Source organism: Protomyctophum parallelum (genome assembly GCF_964188405.1).
Source record: "Protomyctophum parallelum genome assembly, chromosome: 18".
NCBI lineage: Eukaryota > Metazoa > Chordata > Actinopteri > Myctophiformes > Myctophidae > Protomyctophum > Protomyctophum parallelum.
In genome coordinates, this window is record NC_139716.1 from 39,575,073 (window position 1) to 39,591,929 (window position 16,857).

General features: G+C 44.0%; 1 protein-coding gene across 1 annotated transcript in view; it reads left to right on the forward strand.

Annotated features, from left to right (window-relative positions):
- Window positions 1-13,320: 13,320 nt before the first annotated feature.
- The window catches only part of LOC310875630 (GTPase IMAP family member 8-like), a gene marked incomplete at both ends in the record, with an annotated part of 4,404 nt that continues 867 nt past the window's right edge, over window positions 13,321-16,857 (forward strand). The window contains 3 exons of the mRNA XM_083788918.1: window positions 13,321-13,366; window positions 13,476-14,186; window positions 15,737-16,336. Coding sequence (XP_083645044.1) covers window positions 13,321-13,366; window positions 13,476-14,186; window positions 15,737-16,336 — 1,357 coding nt within the window. The remainder of the gene's footprint in view (window positions 13,367-13,475; window positions 14,187-15,736; window positions 16,337-16,857) is intronic.

Consider the following 16,857-nt stretch of genomic DNA (forward strand, 5'->3'; position numbering starts at 1 on the left):
ATTTAGTTTATGGAGTTTGATTGATTGATTGATTGAAATATTTATTAACAGTTTGCAGAATTTACAGTACATTTCAAGCACAAAACTCAATACAAAGACTGTTAACTGTGAGTGGACGACCCAATTAAGCATTACACTTGTTTACAACAGGGTCCACATTGTTCAATTCATCAAGGACTGGTGTTGCGCTGTTGTGAAATGATCGAGTGGCGTGCGGAGATTCTCAACACGGTGAACACGCATATAATAATATATAAATGAGGGCTGAGGCTGATTAAGTTAGCAAATAAAGGCCCATGGGCCGTTATATAGAGGAGGGCGGTTATTTGATGGAGGCGGTTATTACGCAAAATGGTGTCGGAACCTGGGCCGTTATTTGGTGCTGGGCGGTTATTTGAGCATGGGCTGTTATTTGGTAATATACGGTAATAATAGACTTATACCTCTATAAGTGGTAACTTTGGATCATTCTTTGAAGACTTTGGGATAGGTTTAATAATGCTCTGATTCCACTGTGTAGGAGTGATGCCACTGTCAAAACAAAACTGAAATCATTCAAACAAAACATTAAACAACCTCGGTGACTTCAGCACCTCATTCGAGATTTCATCGATTCCAGTAGCTTTTTTCATTTTACATCTGTCTATAGCATTTTGTATTTCTTCTCTAGAAAAGTTTGCATTCAAAAACATGTTGCTGGTTGTATCGGAATTCATTTGGCTTTCCATTACATTTTTTAAACAAATAGTTTCTTTCAAAAACATTTCATCAAATAAATGATTACAACCAGAGAACAAATTAGAAAAGTCATTTTCCCATTTTTGCAAAACAACCCCTAATTCTGAACTACATTCACCATTCTCTAGTCTTACCTCCATAGGTATTTCTCTAGATTTTATTGGTCCCAACTTATTTATTTCACTCCAGAACTGTTGGGAATTATGAGTGTGTAAATAATCAATCTGTAGTGAAAGACCTCTATTAAAGTTGCGTTTTGCAGTACGTATCCTCTTGTCAAATTCGGTTTGTCTTTTCTTAAATTCTATCTTTAGTCCTTCTCTCAGATTTTTATTTTTACACCTTAAAAGTTCTCTCTCAGCTGATCTTAAATGATCCCATAGAGTTTGAAGGTCTCGATTCCAGTAGGGTTTGTAGGATTTTCTGAACTCTTTATTTGATCCTTTTCGTTTTCCACAGTTTTGCAGTTCTGTATAGACACACCCCCATAGTTTATCATAGCAAGCATCTAAATTATTTTGACTAAGTTGTCTGCATCCCAATCGCTCAGTCACTTCCAATAGTATTGTATTATGTTGGCTAGAGGACAGAAACGACTGAGGGGGTTGTCTTGGTAATGCTTCTCTAGGATGCTGTGACTGAGGGGGTTGTCTTGGTAATGCTTCTCTAGGATGCTGTGACTGAGGGGGTTGTCTTGGTAATGCTTCTCTAGGATGCTGTGACTGAGGGGGTTGTCTTGGTAATGCTTCTCTAGGATGCTGTGACTGTAAGTCTTCATTAACAAAATATGGTCTCACTTGAAATGTTAACATTAGTAAGGAATGATCAGGTATTTTGCACCTATCGCCTAATAATGAGAAACCCTCACCGCCCACTCTCTCAATTAATTCATTTGGGGTGAAAACATAAAATGCAACACAGTTATTTAAACCTTCATGTGGAACAATAATATAGTCTACTACTGCTTTACCCTTAACTGAGATTGATGTAAAATTGTCATTGCCCAAAGGCATTCTACCGTTGAGTACACAGCCCTTTACATCTCTTAAAAATTCAATTAATATTTCTCCATAGCTGTTAACGGTGCTGTCTAAATTAACCCTAGTAGAAATATTATCCACTTCATTAATAAAGTCATGAAGGTTACCAATCAGGCAATTTAGATCCCCACACAAGTAAATCGCGTTTACTTCAGATAATATAAACATCTGGGTCGTTAGAAGACTAAAAAAAATAATGAGAATTGGTTGATCTCGTGGATCCTTCTGGGGGTAAATAGCAGGTGAAAATAACAAAACAGTAGTCAGAAACTTTATCGTTGAATTGTAGTGCAAGTATTCCTTCCACTGATTTATCCTTTATTTTAATTTCATAAACCTCAAATAAAATATTCTTAACGAAGAAACCAACGCCTCCCGATCCTTTAACTGCTTTAATATGCATGGGTCGGTTTTGACCAAACCAAGAATAGCCCTGCAACTCAATTACTTCATTTCGTTTTAAATGAGTTTCATTCAGTGAAATAATATCAGGGCTATATGGTCCAGTAATATAATTGATCTGAGTGCACTGTTCCACATAGTCCATCCGTTTACGTTCCAATGCACTAGTGTCAGATTGTCAGCCTCCCGAGATTTAAAACGGGCATTATTTATGGGTTGGGCTCATTCGACTCATCCTCACTGTTGGACGGTGGCACCCGCCTTGTGGGCCCGCTGCTATGCCGCCTGGCAGTGGCACCGTTCTCGGTATCCTGATGCTCGTGCTGATCCTGCTGCCTGTCACGTTTCACCAGCCTCCCATTGCCGGTCAAGAAATATTCCTTCCCAGCCGGGATTTCTTTGAGAATGGTTCTGAAGTTCAAGTCGATCAACCTCTCTGTGTGTGACTTAGCCGAGTGAATGAAAACCCGGGCAAATCCTTCGATGTCCCTCAAGTTCTTCTTACGTCGCAGCACCGCCACCTTGTCCTGCACCGTTCTGAACTCCACCTTGATCACCCCCGGACCCCGTCCTCGCGGCGTTGTCCGCTCCACGTTGACGATTTCAGGTACCAGGCAGGGTCACACGGTAGCCTCTCATACAATAAAGAGCTCGCTCTCTCCCGGGGGGTTTCCCCGTCGATGAACGGGAGGCCCACAATAATGAGAGACACATCCGATTGGAATCTGTTGGCAGGGCATGATCCTGCCTCTGCCAGTTTTGTCTCGAGTATATCCATTCTAGCAGAGACTTGACCAATGTCAATGTCAAGGTTTTGCTGCAATATTGTGACCTTCGTGTCCAGCTCAGATTTCAACTCGTCTCGGTTTTCTGCAATAAGGCGCTCAAGGTGTTTAATTCACTTTTACACCAAGAAGATTCTCAGGTGATTTCTGCACCTCGTCAATCTGTGACTTGAGCGAGGCACTCTGAGCCTTTAGGAGTGTTTTAAAGTCATCCCGGTGCAGCTTGAGTTCTGCCATGATAGCACTGCAGTCACTGTTTGTATTCTCCTTTTCTGTTCTTTCTTCCTCCTCCTCCCTTATTTTATCAGTCATATTAGTAGAGACGTCTGACAATTTATTTTTTGCCAAAGTTGTTCACTTATTGACTCAGTATATTAAGTTTTCTTCCCGTGTTTCTGAGCACACGCTCTCTGACAGCTGTCAAACCGGCGTCTGACGTCAGCGCTCACACTCAGTAAACCCAAATGCTTCATCATAGCTTAGTTTTCATTTAGTTTCCATTTGGTTTTCGTCAGTGGGAAAACGTAGTGGACGAACATTTTGCGTCTTAGTTTTAGTCGACTAAAACAACACTGGTCCATCCTTGTCCGTTTGTGTGAACACAAACATTGGCCGGAATGATATTTGTGATGATTTAATTGGCTGAGCACGTAATGTGATGTATGATGATGTAATGATGATGGGAGCGCCCCTCACTTCACTCAAGTGTGATTTATTCATTCATATTCCATCCTGATTGGCTCAGATGGACATGTGAAGTTTGCAGCTTGTTTTGAACAAAATGCCTCAAATCATGCCCCAAAAACATTACTAGATGCTACCCTCACCCTAACCCTAACCTCCCACGGGGCAGCACAGCTAAACCTAACCTTAACCCTCTCCCTAACCCTAACCTCCCCCGGGGCAGACACCTAAACCTAACCTTAACCCTCTCCTTCACCCTAACCTCCCCCGGGGCAGACACCTAAACCTAACCCCAACCCTCTCCCTAACCCTAACCTCCCACGGGGCAGCACACCTAAACCTAACCTTAACCCTCTCCCTAACCCTAACCTCCCACGGGGCAGCACACCTAAACCTAACCTTAACCCTAACCCTAACCTCCCACGGGGCAGCACAGCTAAACCTAACCTTAACCCTCTCCCTAACCCTAACCTCCCACGGGGCAGCACACCTAAACCTAACCTTAACCCTCTCCCTAACCCTAACCTCCCACGGGGAAGCACACCTAAACCTAACCTTAACCCTAACCCTAACCTCCCACGGGGCAGCACAGCTAAACCTAACCTTAACCCTCTCCCTAACCCTAACCTCCCACGGGGAAGCACACCTAAACCTAACCTTAACCCTCACCCTAACCCTAACCTCCCACGGGGCAGCACACCTAAACCTAACCTTAACCCTAACCCTAACCTCCCACGGGGCAGCACAGCTAAACCTAACCTTAACCCTCTCCCTAACCCTAACCTCCCACGGGGCAGCACACCTAAACCTAACCTTAACCCTCACCCTAACCCTAACCTCCCACGGGGCAACACAGCTAAACATAACCTTAACCCTCTCCCTAACCCTAACCTCCCCCGGGGCAGACACCTAAACCTAACCTTAACCCTCTCCCTAACCCTAACCTCCCCCGGGGCAGCACACCTAAACCTAACCTTAACCCTCTCCCTAACCCTAACCTCCCCCGGGGCAGACACCTAAACCTAACCTTAACCCTCACCCTAACCCTAACCTCCCCCGGGGCAGCACACCTAAACCTAACCTTAACCCTCTCCCTAACCCTAACCTCCCCCGGGGCAGCACACCTAAACCTAACCTTAACCCTCTCCCTAACCCTAACCTCCCCCGGGGCAGACACCTAAACCTAACCTTAACCCTCTCCCTAACCCTAACCTCCCCCGGGGCAGACACCTAAACCTAACCTTAACCCTCTCCCTAACCCTAACCTCCCCCGGGGCAGCACACCTAAACCTAACCTTAACCCTCTCCCTAACCCTAACCTCCCACGGGGCAGCACAGCTAAACCTAACCTTAACCCTCTCCCGACCCCCAGCGCACGTCGGACCAATACTCCTTCGGAGCAATGGTCCGTCGGATCATAGTATGCCTCCCTCAACTACTGGCCACATATTTGACTGTCAAAAACCCTGAAATCAATGCAGGTCATAATAATAATAATACAATAACAGTCCAACAATTTGGACTGCGACAAGAAGCACAAAGATAAAAAAACAAAACATTAATTCATTCATTCTTAACCGATTTTGAGCGGGAACCCATTTTGGTGGTTACATACATTATGTTATAATTTAGCTATTGAAAAATAGCAGATCTACAAGTTCATAGCGCGCCACCGAGTGGCGCGCTATGAACTCGTAGGTCTGCTATTTTTGAAAAATCGTTAAAATGTGCCTCAAATCTTTCAGAAAATTGTCATGATTTAGAAAACTTTTTTTTTCTTTTCTTTCGACGTCAGGCCTGACGATAAAGTTATGGAATCACCTGAAAACCATAATGACTCTATTAAATGTACCATTACATTTTATCACCCATGTGAATACATACCAAGTAGAACATGTAACATAATGTGACAGGCATCCCCGCAGGTTTATTTTTGTATTGTTATATCCCATATATACCTAATCACAAAAATAACAGACACTAGATTCCAAATCGTATTCCTTATTCCCCAAAAGCTAACTACAATAAACGGCTTGAAAGTCCACAATTCCTCACACCTCTATAGGTTATAATGTTTTTAAAGCAGCCATTTCCCATGTCTATGCGGGTGCAGTACTTAGTTTAGACAGTTTTTGGTTTAGACTATTGGTTAGACCAGTCATTAGTCCTACAACTACAACCTATCTCAAACCCTCACCCTAAACCTAACCTCCCACGGGGCAGCACACCTAAACCTAACCTTAACCCATGTCTAACCAATGACTAGTCTAAACTAAGTATGCACCCTAAACCTAACCTTAACCCATGTCTAACCAATGACTAGTCTAAACTAAGTATGCACCCCGTCTATGCACTAAACCCATTGTCCTCGTACTACTGCAACTCCAAGTTACCTCATCACAGGGCAGCGGTGGCCGAACGGTTAGCGGAGCGGTCTTGATATCGGAAGGTCGCTATAGTTCGTATCCCTGGACCGGCACGTTAAAATTACCACAGCTGAAGTGCCCTTTAGCAAGGCATTGAACCCTACCATGAAATGTTCTATGAGCAGGGCCTGGCTGGCTGTAAACAAGTTATTGAGCTTAGTCCAGTTACCCTGGGTAAACATAGTACCTTGCCTTTCCTTAGTCAAGTTACCCTGGGTAAACATAGTACCTTTCCTTTCCTTTGTCCAGTTACCCTGGGTAAACACAGTACCTTTCCTTTCCTTAGTCCAGTTACCCTGGGTAAACATAGTACCTTGCCTTTCCTTAGTCAAGTTACCCTGGGTAAACATGGTATCTTTCCTTTCCTTAGTCCAGTTACCCTGGGTAAACATAGTACCTTTCCTTTCCTTAATCCAGTTACCCTGGGTAAACACAGTACCTTTCCTTTCCATAGTCCAGTTACCCTGGGTAAACATAGTACCTTTCCTTTCCTTAGTCCAGTTACCCTGGGTAAACATGGTACCTTTCCTTTCCTTAGTCCAGTTACCCTGGGTAAACATAGTACCTTTCCTTTCCTTAGTCCAGTTACCCTGGGTAAACATAGTACCTTTCCTTTCCTTAGTCCAGTTACCCTGGGTAAACATAGTACCTTTAGTCCAGTTACCCTGGGTTTTTGATTGATTGATTGAAATATTTATTAACAGTTTGTAGAATTACAGTACATTTCAAGCACAAACTCAATACAAAGACTGTTAACTGTGAGTGGACGACCCAATTAAGCATTACACTTGTTTACAACAGGTTCCACATTGTTCAATTCATCAAAACATTTAGAGACATACAAATAGACATTTCTATGTAGTTAAAGAACAGAACAGGAATTCATCATATAGGAAGCAAAAAGGGAAAAGATACATATACAGTGAGGGGAAAGGGGGGGGGGGGGGGCGGTGGGGGGGATTCAGATTTTACAGAGGCCAGTTTCGTATTGCAGCCATCCGTAGGTGCCCTTTGAGAGCGGTTTTGAAGGAGTCAAGGGATTCACATGTCTTAATGACTGTTGGTAGGGCGTTCCACATTTTGGTGGCATAGGAGCGAAAATAATTTAGTCCCTTGTTTGTGCCGAATCTGGGTTGTACATGGTTTGTTGCACTCCCTCTGGTGTTGTGGGTGTGGACTTCGTTTACATTAAGGAAGTATTTAGACAGGTACATGGGTATCTTAGTGAAGTATTTAGACAGGTACATGGGTATCTTAGTGAAGTATTTAGACAGGTACATGGGTATCTTAGTGAAGTATTTAGACAGGTACATGGGTATCTTGGTGGTGTAGTGAATCTTGTGGACCAGACCCATTGCAAGATGCTGTACTCTGTCGTCGACCCTAAGTCATCCCAGCCTGTCAAAGTGGGCAGGGGTGAGGTGGGTTCGGGGGGTGAGGCAAAGTAGGAGCCTGACCAGTTTGTTTTGGGAGGTCTGGAGCCTTGTTTTCAGGGCCTTTGAGGTGCTGTGGTACCAAGAGGTGGATGCATAGTCAAAGAAACCTTGTACGAGGGCTCCTGTTAAGGTCTTCAAGGTGTTTTTGTTGACCAGTGAGGAGATCCTGTAAAGGAATCTTGTTCTTTGATTGACTTTTTGATTACGTTGGTGGCCATTTTATCACCGGAAAGATTGGCCTCCAGGATGGAACCTAGGTAGGTAATTTCATCTTTCCGTGTGATAATGTTGTCACCCACTCTAATCAAGAAGCCATCTGCCTTGCTGAGATTACTATTTGATCCGAAGATAATGGATTCAGTTTTTCCCAGGTGTAAGGATAGTTTGTTATCAGTGAGCCAGGTGCAGATTCTACCAAGTTCAGAGCTGAGGGTCTTTTCAACCTGCAGTTTGTTCCTGTCCGAGACCAGCAGTGCTGAGTCGTCTGCGAACAGGAACAAGTTGCAGTCACAAGCTGATGTCATGTCGTTAACATATATTAGGAACAGTAAAGGCCCTAGTATGCTTCCTTGTGGGACGCCACAGCTCACTGGGAGGGGAGGGGGCAGTGTTCCGTTCACCTCCACCATCTGTTCTCTCCCCTCCAGGTAGGATTGCATCCAGATCACTGATGTGCTATCAAAACCAATAGCTTTAAGCTTGTTAAACCAGTATGGAGTGGTTCACGGTGTCAAAAGCCTTTTGGAGGTCCAGCATGACCATGCCGCAGTATTTTCCAGCATCCACCTCGTGTTTGATGTGGTCGCTCAAATAGAGGAGGCATGTGTCAGTGGAGTGGGATGTTCTGAAACCAGATTGGAACTCGTACAGCAATTTATTAGTGGCAAGATACTTTTCAACCTGTTCATAGACTATTTTTTCCATCACTTTCGAGATGGAGCTTAGAATAGAAATAGGGCGGTAGTTGCCAGGTTCTAATTTACTCCCTTTTTTGTACAAGGGGGTTACTTTGGCCAGTTTAAAATCTTGGGGGACCTGTCCCTGTTTGATGGAGAGGTTAACTATGTGGGTGATGACTGGAGCTATGGAAATGGCTGAGTCTCTGAGAAATTTGGAGGGTATATTGTCATGGCCAGTGGCCTTGTGGGGTTGGAGGGTAAAACATGGTACCTTTAGTCCAGTTACCCTGGGTAAACATAGTACCTTTAGTCCAGTTACCCTGGGTAAACATAGTACCTTTAGTCCAGTTACCCTGGGTAAACATAGTACCTTTAGTCCAGTTACCCTGCAGGGTAAACATGGTACCTTTCCTTTCCTTTTATACAATTTTAATTCCTTTTGCTGATGCCGTGTGCTGTGGCTATAGGCCGCTAGGGTATAGGGTCAGCCCACTGGCCTGGCCTGGTTAGTAAACCTCTGCACGCGCACGCACACACACACACACACACACACACACACACACACACACTCACACTCTCTCTCTCTCTCTCTCTCTCTCTCTCTCTCTCTCTTCTCTCTTCTCTCTTCTCTCTCTCTCTCTCTCTCTCTCTCTCTCTCTCTCTCTCTCTCTCTCTCTCTCTCTCTCTCTCTCTCTCTCTCACTCACACTCACACTCACACTCACACTCACACTCACACTCACACTCACACTCACACTCACACTCACACTCACACTCACTCACACACACACACTCATAGGACCAGCCCCAAAGACACTTTGAATCTGTCTCTCCTAAACCTCCTTAAAGGGATATTTCACTTTCAATCATTTCATCTGTAACTAATAATTCTCAACATCAGATTTTAGTATCAGTGACTGAGGTAAAGAAACGTACTGTATAAATCACAGAGATCAGATTTTAGTATCAGTGACTGAGGTAAAGAAACGTACTGTATAAATCACAGAGATAATAAAAAGACTGTTATTGTTCAAAACATGCCCCTTCAAGACAAAAGAAAAACATTTCCTCCCCTTCAAGTCGACAGTGAAACGTCTCACCCCCCCCCCCCCCCCCCCCCCCCCCCCACACACACACACACCTCCTCAAATAGGTTTGAGGTGGTGCTAGTGGTTTAAGAGGAATCAAATAGGCCTACATCCTGTTATTTATTCATTTATTGTCTCCACCAGGCCGAAGGCATGTGGGGAGAGTATGTTTTGCACTCCGTCCGTCCGTGTGTCCGTGTGTCCGTCCGTCCGTTAGCAGCTAATCTCGGCCACCGTTAACCCGGTCGATGCCAAATTTTGCACACACACTCCCTGGATGTCAACGATGAACCTCTGCCCCAAACTTTCCAGAACGGCCTGTTATAGCGCCACCAGGAGGCCGCTTTGTGCAAAACAAGTTTTTGCACAGTACACCTACAGATTTTGTCCAAACATCACGCAAATTGGTACACAGTCTCTCTAGAGCCATTCAACGAAACGGGTCTTTCAGATTTCTCAGACTCCATCCTGATTGGTTAAGATTGGCTTCCAAAGTTCACAGGAGTGCTCAGTTTCAAACAAAATGCTGCAAATCATGAACACATCGCATGATTTCCTTGAAATTGTGCACCCACATTCCCACTAGGCCGAGGACGAAATGCCACATGAACAATTTCAACTCAGCCTCAAGGTGGCGCTATAACTGGCCGAAAAGTGTTTTTACCTCTAACTGCACGAATCTGTGGATCACTTTGTATGCCAACTCCCTAGAGGCCAAGGAAAAACCTTTGTCTGGAATTTTTCACATCTGCTCTTTATAGCGCCACCAGGAGGCCCACATATGTAAAACACATTTTCTATTATTACTCCTTCAGATTTTATCCAAATTTCATGCAAATCGGTACACATGATCTCCATAGTCATGTGATCAACACAGGTTTGTTTGATTTCTCATATTCCAAAATGATTGGCCACGATTGGCTCCTACAGTTTTCAGGAGTAGCAAATGGCCACAACTCCTCACGAGTCAACGCAGCGTCCGATTGCGATGAAACTGTGCACGCATATTCCCACTAGGCTGAGGAAGAATCCTGGTGGAGACCTGTGCCGATTGGCACTTTATCTAGTTTAAGTTAAAACATTACTAGATGCTACCATGACTCTCATTGTTATATTGTTATACACAACATATTACCATTGTAACATTTCACAATGGCCAAGTCAGGATCCAACCCATGTGACCCCCGGTTCAGCAGTCTGGCCCCTGTCTGGGCAACAACCCCCTTCCCCAAAGGGAGTTATGGCCAAATATCACCATGCTACAATATCAAGAATTATGTTACATTTATTATGACCATTTCATTATGAAGTTAAGAGTAGTGGTAAAATGTAGACTATATGTTTGGGGTAGTTAATCATTCAGTCTATTCACTATTGAGAGTATTTTCTCTTTGATTACAGCAGCAGTATTTATTTTAGAAGCTTAAGTCTGGAATAGATGGTAAAGATACTGAGATATATACAGAAGGGGGCAGTAATGACACTATTTGGCCCCAGGCCTGCAGTAGGCTATGCACTGACTGGACACATCCTTGACCCCAGGCGGGGTCTAGCCAGTCCAACAGGTTATTGATGCGTTGGCCACACCCTGCCGTTGCTCTGAACCAATCACAATCTAGACTGAGACTGTCTTGTGTTTCTTTGACAGACAGCCACTGTTGGAGTTTGAAGACTCGACCACTGACTGACACTCACTGCTCACTCTGCTGGTACCATCTCTGACTCTGCTGGTACCATCTCTGACTCTGCTGGACCATCTCTGACTCTGCTGGACCATCTCTGACTCTGCTGGACCATCTCTGACTCTGCTGGACCATCTCTGACTCTGCTGGACCATCTCTGACTCTGCTGGACCATCTCTGACTCTGCTGGACCATCTCTGACACTGCTGGACCATCTCTGACTCTGCTGGACCATCTCTGACTCTGCTGGACCATCTCTGACACTGCTGGACCATCTCTGACTCTGCTGGACCATAGTGGACCATAGTGGCTTCAGTCTGACTGGCACACTGCAATGCCTCATCTTAAAATGACACACACACACACACCCAACAGGTAATTAACCCTCTTGTTGTTCTATGGAGAGAATGCTATTACTGTCCAATGCATACTGAGACACAGACACGTGCGTGTGCGTGCGTGCGTGCGTGCGTGTGCGTGTTTGATCAGCTCCTGTCCAGTCACAGCCAAACTGTGAGTCATGTGATCAAATCAGTGCACATTATCTCCACAGTCATGTGATCAACACGGAGCTGACCGATTGGCCGCTAGCCCCTCCAGTGTCATTACGACGGCATCAAGGCAGGCCTTGATGCCGTCGTAATGACTGATTTTACACTTTCTGAAAATAGCAGATCTACAAGCGTCGCAGCGCGACGCGTTGTGAGCTTGTAGATCTGCTATTTTCAGCATGCAACCAAGTGTAAAATGACTTATACTGGATCTCTAGTCCAGTGGTTCCCAAACCTTTTCAAGGACCCCCAAATTGACACATTTTAGCCCGCGGACCCCCATTTGAAAAGACATGCCAGGGACCCCCATTTGAAAAGACATGCCAGGGACCCCCATTAGAAAAGACATGCCAGGGACCCCCATTTGAAAAGACATGCCAGGGACCCCCATAAGAGAATATTTTTACGGCTCTAGCAGTGATTCTCAACCCGTTAAATTTCGAGGACCCCCAGTTTTACATGCATTTAGGGTACGGACCCCCATTTAATGTCATTTCTGTCTCTGGGACCCCCAATTTATATTGTAAAATCAATATTAATTTAACTCTGAGATTTGGTTCCAGTTGTACACTCAGAGTTACAGACCCATAAGAGTCCATTTGGTTCCAAACTCATTTAGATGGGGACCCCCTGGAACTCCCTCAAGGACCCCTGGGGGTCCCTGGACCCCCTGGAACTCCCTCAAGGACCCCTGGGGGTCCCCGGACCCCACTGTGGGAACCACTGCTCTAGTCCACTAGTCCCTTCCTAACATTTTAGTCTAGTGTTTATTTGTTGATTAAATTGTAAATATATTTAGTCATAGATTTAGTCATCATAGCTTAGTTTTCATTTAGTTTCCATTTGGTTTTCGTCAGTGGGAAAACATAGTCGACGAACATTTTGCGTCTTAGTTTTAGTCGACTAAAACAACACTGGTCCATCCTGTGAACACAACATTGGCCGGAATGACATTTGTGATGATTTGATTGGCTGAGCATGGAATGTGATGTATGATGATGTAATGATGATAAGAGCGCCCCTCACTTCACACAAGTGTGATTTATTCATTCATATTCCATCCTGATTGGCTCAGATGGTCATGTGACGTTTGCAGCTCGTTTTGAACAAAATGCCTCAAATCATAAACGCTTTCACTTTGGCCTGCTATAGCGCCACCAGGAGGCCGATTTCTGCTAAACCCATGTGTGTACAAACACACATGGGGGTCCCTGTCATATATTTTCTAATGGGGGTCCCTGTCATATATTTTCTAATGGGGGTCCCTGTCATATATTTTCTAATGGGGGTCCCTGTCATATGTTTTCTAATGGGGGTCCCTGTCATATATTTATATTTATGCAAATTAGTCCCAGTGGCCAATGAGGCGTCTACGTATTTATGCAAATGAGTCCCAGTGGCCAATGAGGAGTCTACGTATTTATGTAAATGAGTCCCAGTGGCCAATGAGGAGTCTACGTATTTATGCAAATGAGTCCCAGTGGCCAATGAGGCGTCTACGTATTTATGCAAATTAGTCCCTGCAGTGGCCAATTTTTTTCATAATCGTTGTGCCGTTTATTTTCCTAGATTTCTGGTCACGTGACAGAGATGAAGAAGATGTTTAGGAGACGGGCAAAGCTGACCTCATCTTCAGGTTAACCAATCAATGATTGATATTATAATATTGTTCTGATTCATTTCTGATTCATTACAATTCTAAAGTAATATGAGAACATTTATGACTATTTATCTTGTATTTCCAGGCTCTAGTGAGAAACTCTCAGAGATGAGAATCACACTTCTGGGACATAAAACATCAGGGAAGAGTTCATCAGGAAACACCATCCTGGGTTCAGAATCAGGGCAGTTTAGTTTAGAAACAACAGCTCAGTGTGAGAAGAGACAGGGAGACGTAGCAGGGAGACACGTTACTGTGGTCGATACACCAGGATGGTTTATTAATCGCCCTCTAAATGAAACATCTGAGCTGATCAAACAGGAGATAGTTCTTAGTTCATCTCTGTGTCCTCCAGGTCCACATGCTATCCTCCTAGCTATAAGAGCAGATAAGTCACATCCAGCTGATAGGTATAAAAACATGGAGGAACACGTGCAGCTTCTCAGTGAGTCAGTGTGGGATCACACTATGCTACTATTCAACCATGGAGACTGTCTAGGAGGTAGATCCATTGAGCAGTTCATTGAGAGTGAAGGAAAGGCCCTCCAGAGCCTGGTAGAGAAATGTGGGAACAGGTATCATGTCTTCAACAATGCGAACAGAGGTGATGACACTCAGGTCACACAGCTGTTAGAGAAGATAGAGCAGATGGTGGCAGGAGAGAAAGGAGGCTGTTTCGAGATAGACAGAAGAGTGTTAGAGGAGGCTGAGAAGAAAAGGAGAACCCAGGATGAGGGAGCAACACGACGACAGATGAAGGTGAAGAAACAACGAGAGAGCATCAGGTCAAAGATGGGTAGGTCATTATTTACATTGAAATCACATCTGTCACTAACACACTTCTCAGCTACACAGACACAGCTGGACTGTTTAATCAATGATCACCATGGAAACAAATCAACACATTTAACCCATTCTGAACGGGAACCCCTTTTGGTGTTTTAACTAAGCATTATGTTATACTTTAGCTATTGAAAAATAGCAGATCTACAAGCTCGTAGCGCGGTCTGCTATTTTTCAAAAATGTGTGTGTGTGTGTGTGTGTGTGTGTGTGGGAACCCCTTTTGGTGTTTTAAGGATTATGTTATACTTTAGCTATTGGAAAATAACAGACCTACAAGCGGTGCCGCACTACGGCAAAAATGTGGCACAAATCTTTGAATATATATTCTTTCAGAAGACTTTTTTTTCATTTCGACGTCAGGTCTGAATGGGTTAAAACTGTTGAAACATTAGACTAGTTTTAGTCAATGATAACTATTTTAGTCGACTTTTATTCTGTAGTCTAGTTTTAGTTGAAATGTTAGACTAGTTTTAGTCAATAATAACTATTTTAGTCGACTGTTATTCCATGAAAACTAAACAGTTTTCCAGTTCAACCACTCTGATCCCAGGGTTGCCAGTGTTGAGACAGAAATAAGTAACCACGTCTATGAAAACGATCTTAAAGGAAGTGACTGTAGGTCACATGAGCACTCAAAAACTATCAACCATTTGAAAATAGCAGATCTACAAGCTCACCCCGCGTCATGATGTGACACGTTGTGAGCTTGTATATCTGCTGGTGTGTTTTCAAAATGAACCTCTAAATCTATGTTCAGATGGAGGTCTGTGGAAAAATACAGGAACATGTTAGAGAACCACTGCTTTAAAGGGATAGTTCACCACAAACAATACATAACTTCTATTAACCCCTAACAGTAGGTCTAATAACAATTGACTTTACAGAAAAACAAGCCTAAAGTCACTTATGATAAGCAGACATGGCAACACTGATTGAACCAAGTACAGCCTAACATAAAAACACCTCACTGCCATGCGCGCACGCACGAACGCACACACGCACTGCTGTGCGCACGCACGCGCGCACGCACGCGCGCACACACGCACACACTAATAAATAGCAGATCTTCAAGCTCGTAGCGCAGCACCAACACCTGACAGTGAATATCTACTTGGTGCTGCTCTACGAGCTTGTAGATCTGCTATTTTTGAAAGATTGTGAAAATGTGGCGCAAATCGTTGAATATGTATTATTTTAGAGCAAATGTTTTTAACTCAAGTCGTTGCTTCTGTGGAACTAAATATTTTCAGATGGGGGTTGGAAGCCAGCCGCACACACGCATGCACGCACGCACGCACACACGCACACACACACACACACACACGCACGCACAAACGCACGCACGCACGCACACGCACACAGCACGCACGCACGCACGCACGCACACACACACACACACACACACACACACACACACACACACACACACACACACACACACACACACACACACACTTAATGTATTCTTTCTTATATTTCAGGTGATGACCTCCATCTGTCAGAGATGGGAATCACACTTCTGGGATGTAAAACATCAGGGAAGAGTTCATCAGGCAACACCATCCTGGGTTCAGAATCAGAGCAGTTTAGTTTAGAGAGAACAGCTCAGTGTGAGAAGAGACAGGGAGACGTAGCAGGGAGACACGTTACTGTGGTCGACAGTCCAGGATGGTTTATTGATGCTTCTCTAAATGAAACATCTGAGCTGATCAAACAGGAGATAGTTCTTAGTTCATCTCTGTGTCCTCCAGGTCCACATGCTATCCTCCTAGCTATAAGAGCAGGTCAGTCATATTCAGCTGATTGGTATAAAAACATGGAGGAACACATGCAGCTTCTCAGTGAGTCAGTGTGGGATCACACTATGATACTATTTACCATTGGAGACTGGCTAGGAGGTAGATCCATTGAGCAGTTCATTGAGAGTGAAGGAAAGGTCCTCCAGAGCCTGCTAGAGAAATGTGGGAACAGGTATCATGTCTTCAACAATAAGAACAGAGGTGATGACACTCAGGTCACACAGCTGTTAGAGAAGATAGAGGAGATGGTGGCAGGAAATGGTCATCATGGAGCAGGAAGTCCAGCAGCACCAACACCTGCCAGTGAGTATTTAACCCATTCAGGACGGGAACCCCTTTACTTTAGGAGTTTTATGCATTATGTTATACTTTAGCTATTGAAAAATAGCAGATCTACTCGGTGCCGCGCTACGAGCTTGTAGATCTGCTATTTTTGAAAGATCGTGAAAATGTGGTGCAAATCGTTGAATATGTATTATTTTAGAGCAAATGTTTTTGAGGGGTGCTAGCCCTTCCTATATGCAGGTTTAATGTTTGTTTTTAGTTTTTTCTTTTTAAACGCAAATTGACAATGAAGGGGGAATTTAATGTTTGTTTTGTCACCGTTTGTTTTACGTCATTATTACATCACCTAATCATCTTAAGATGATAATAGCGCACCTCACTTCACACAGGTGTGATTTTTAACTCAAATCTTTGCTTCTGGGGGGTCCGTGGAACTACATATTTTCAGATGGGGGTCGGAAGCCAAAAACAGATCTAATATCACTGACATGCTTTATTAATGCATCTAACTATGACTGTGTGTTTGACACTGTGTTAAT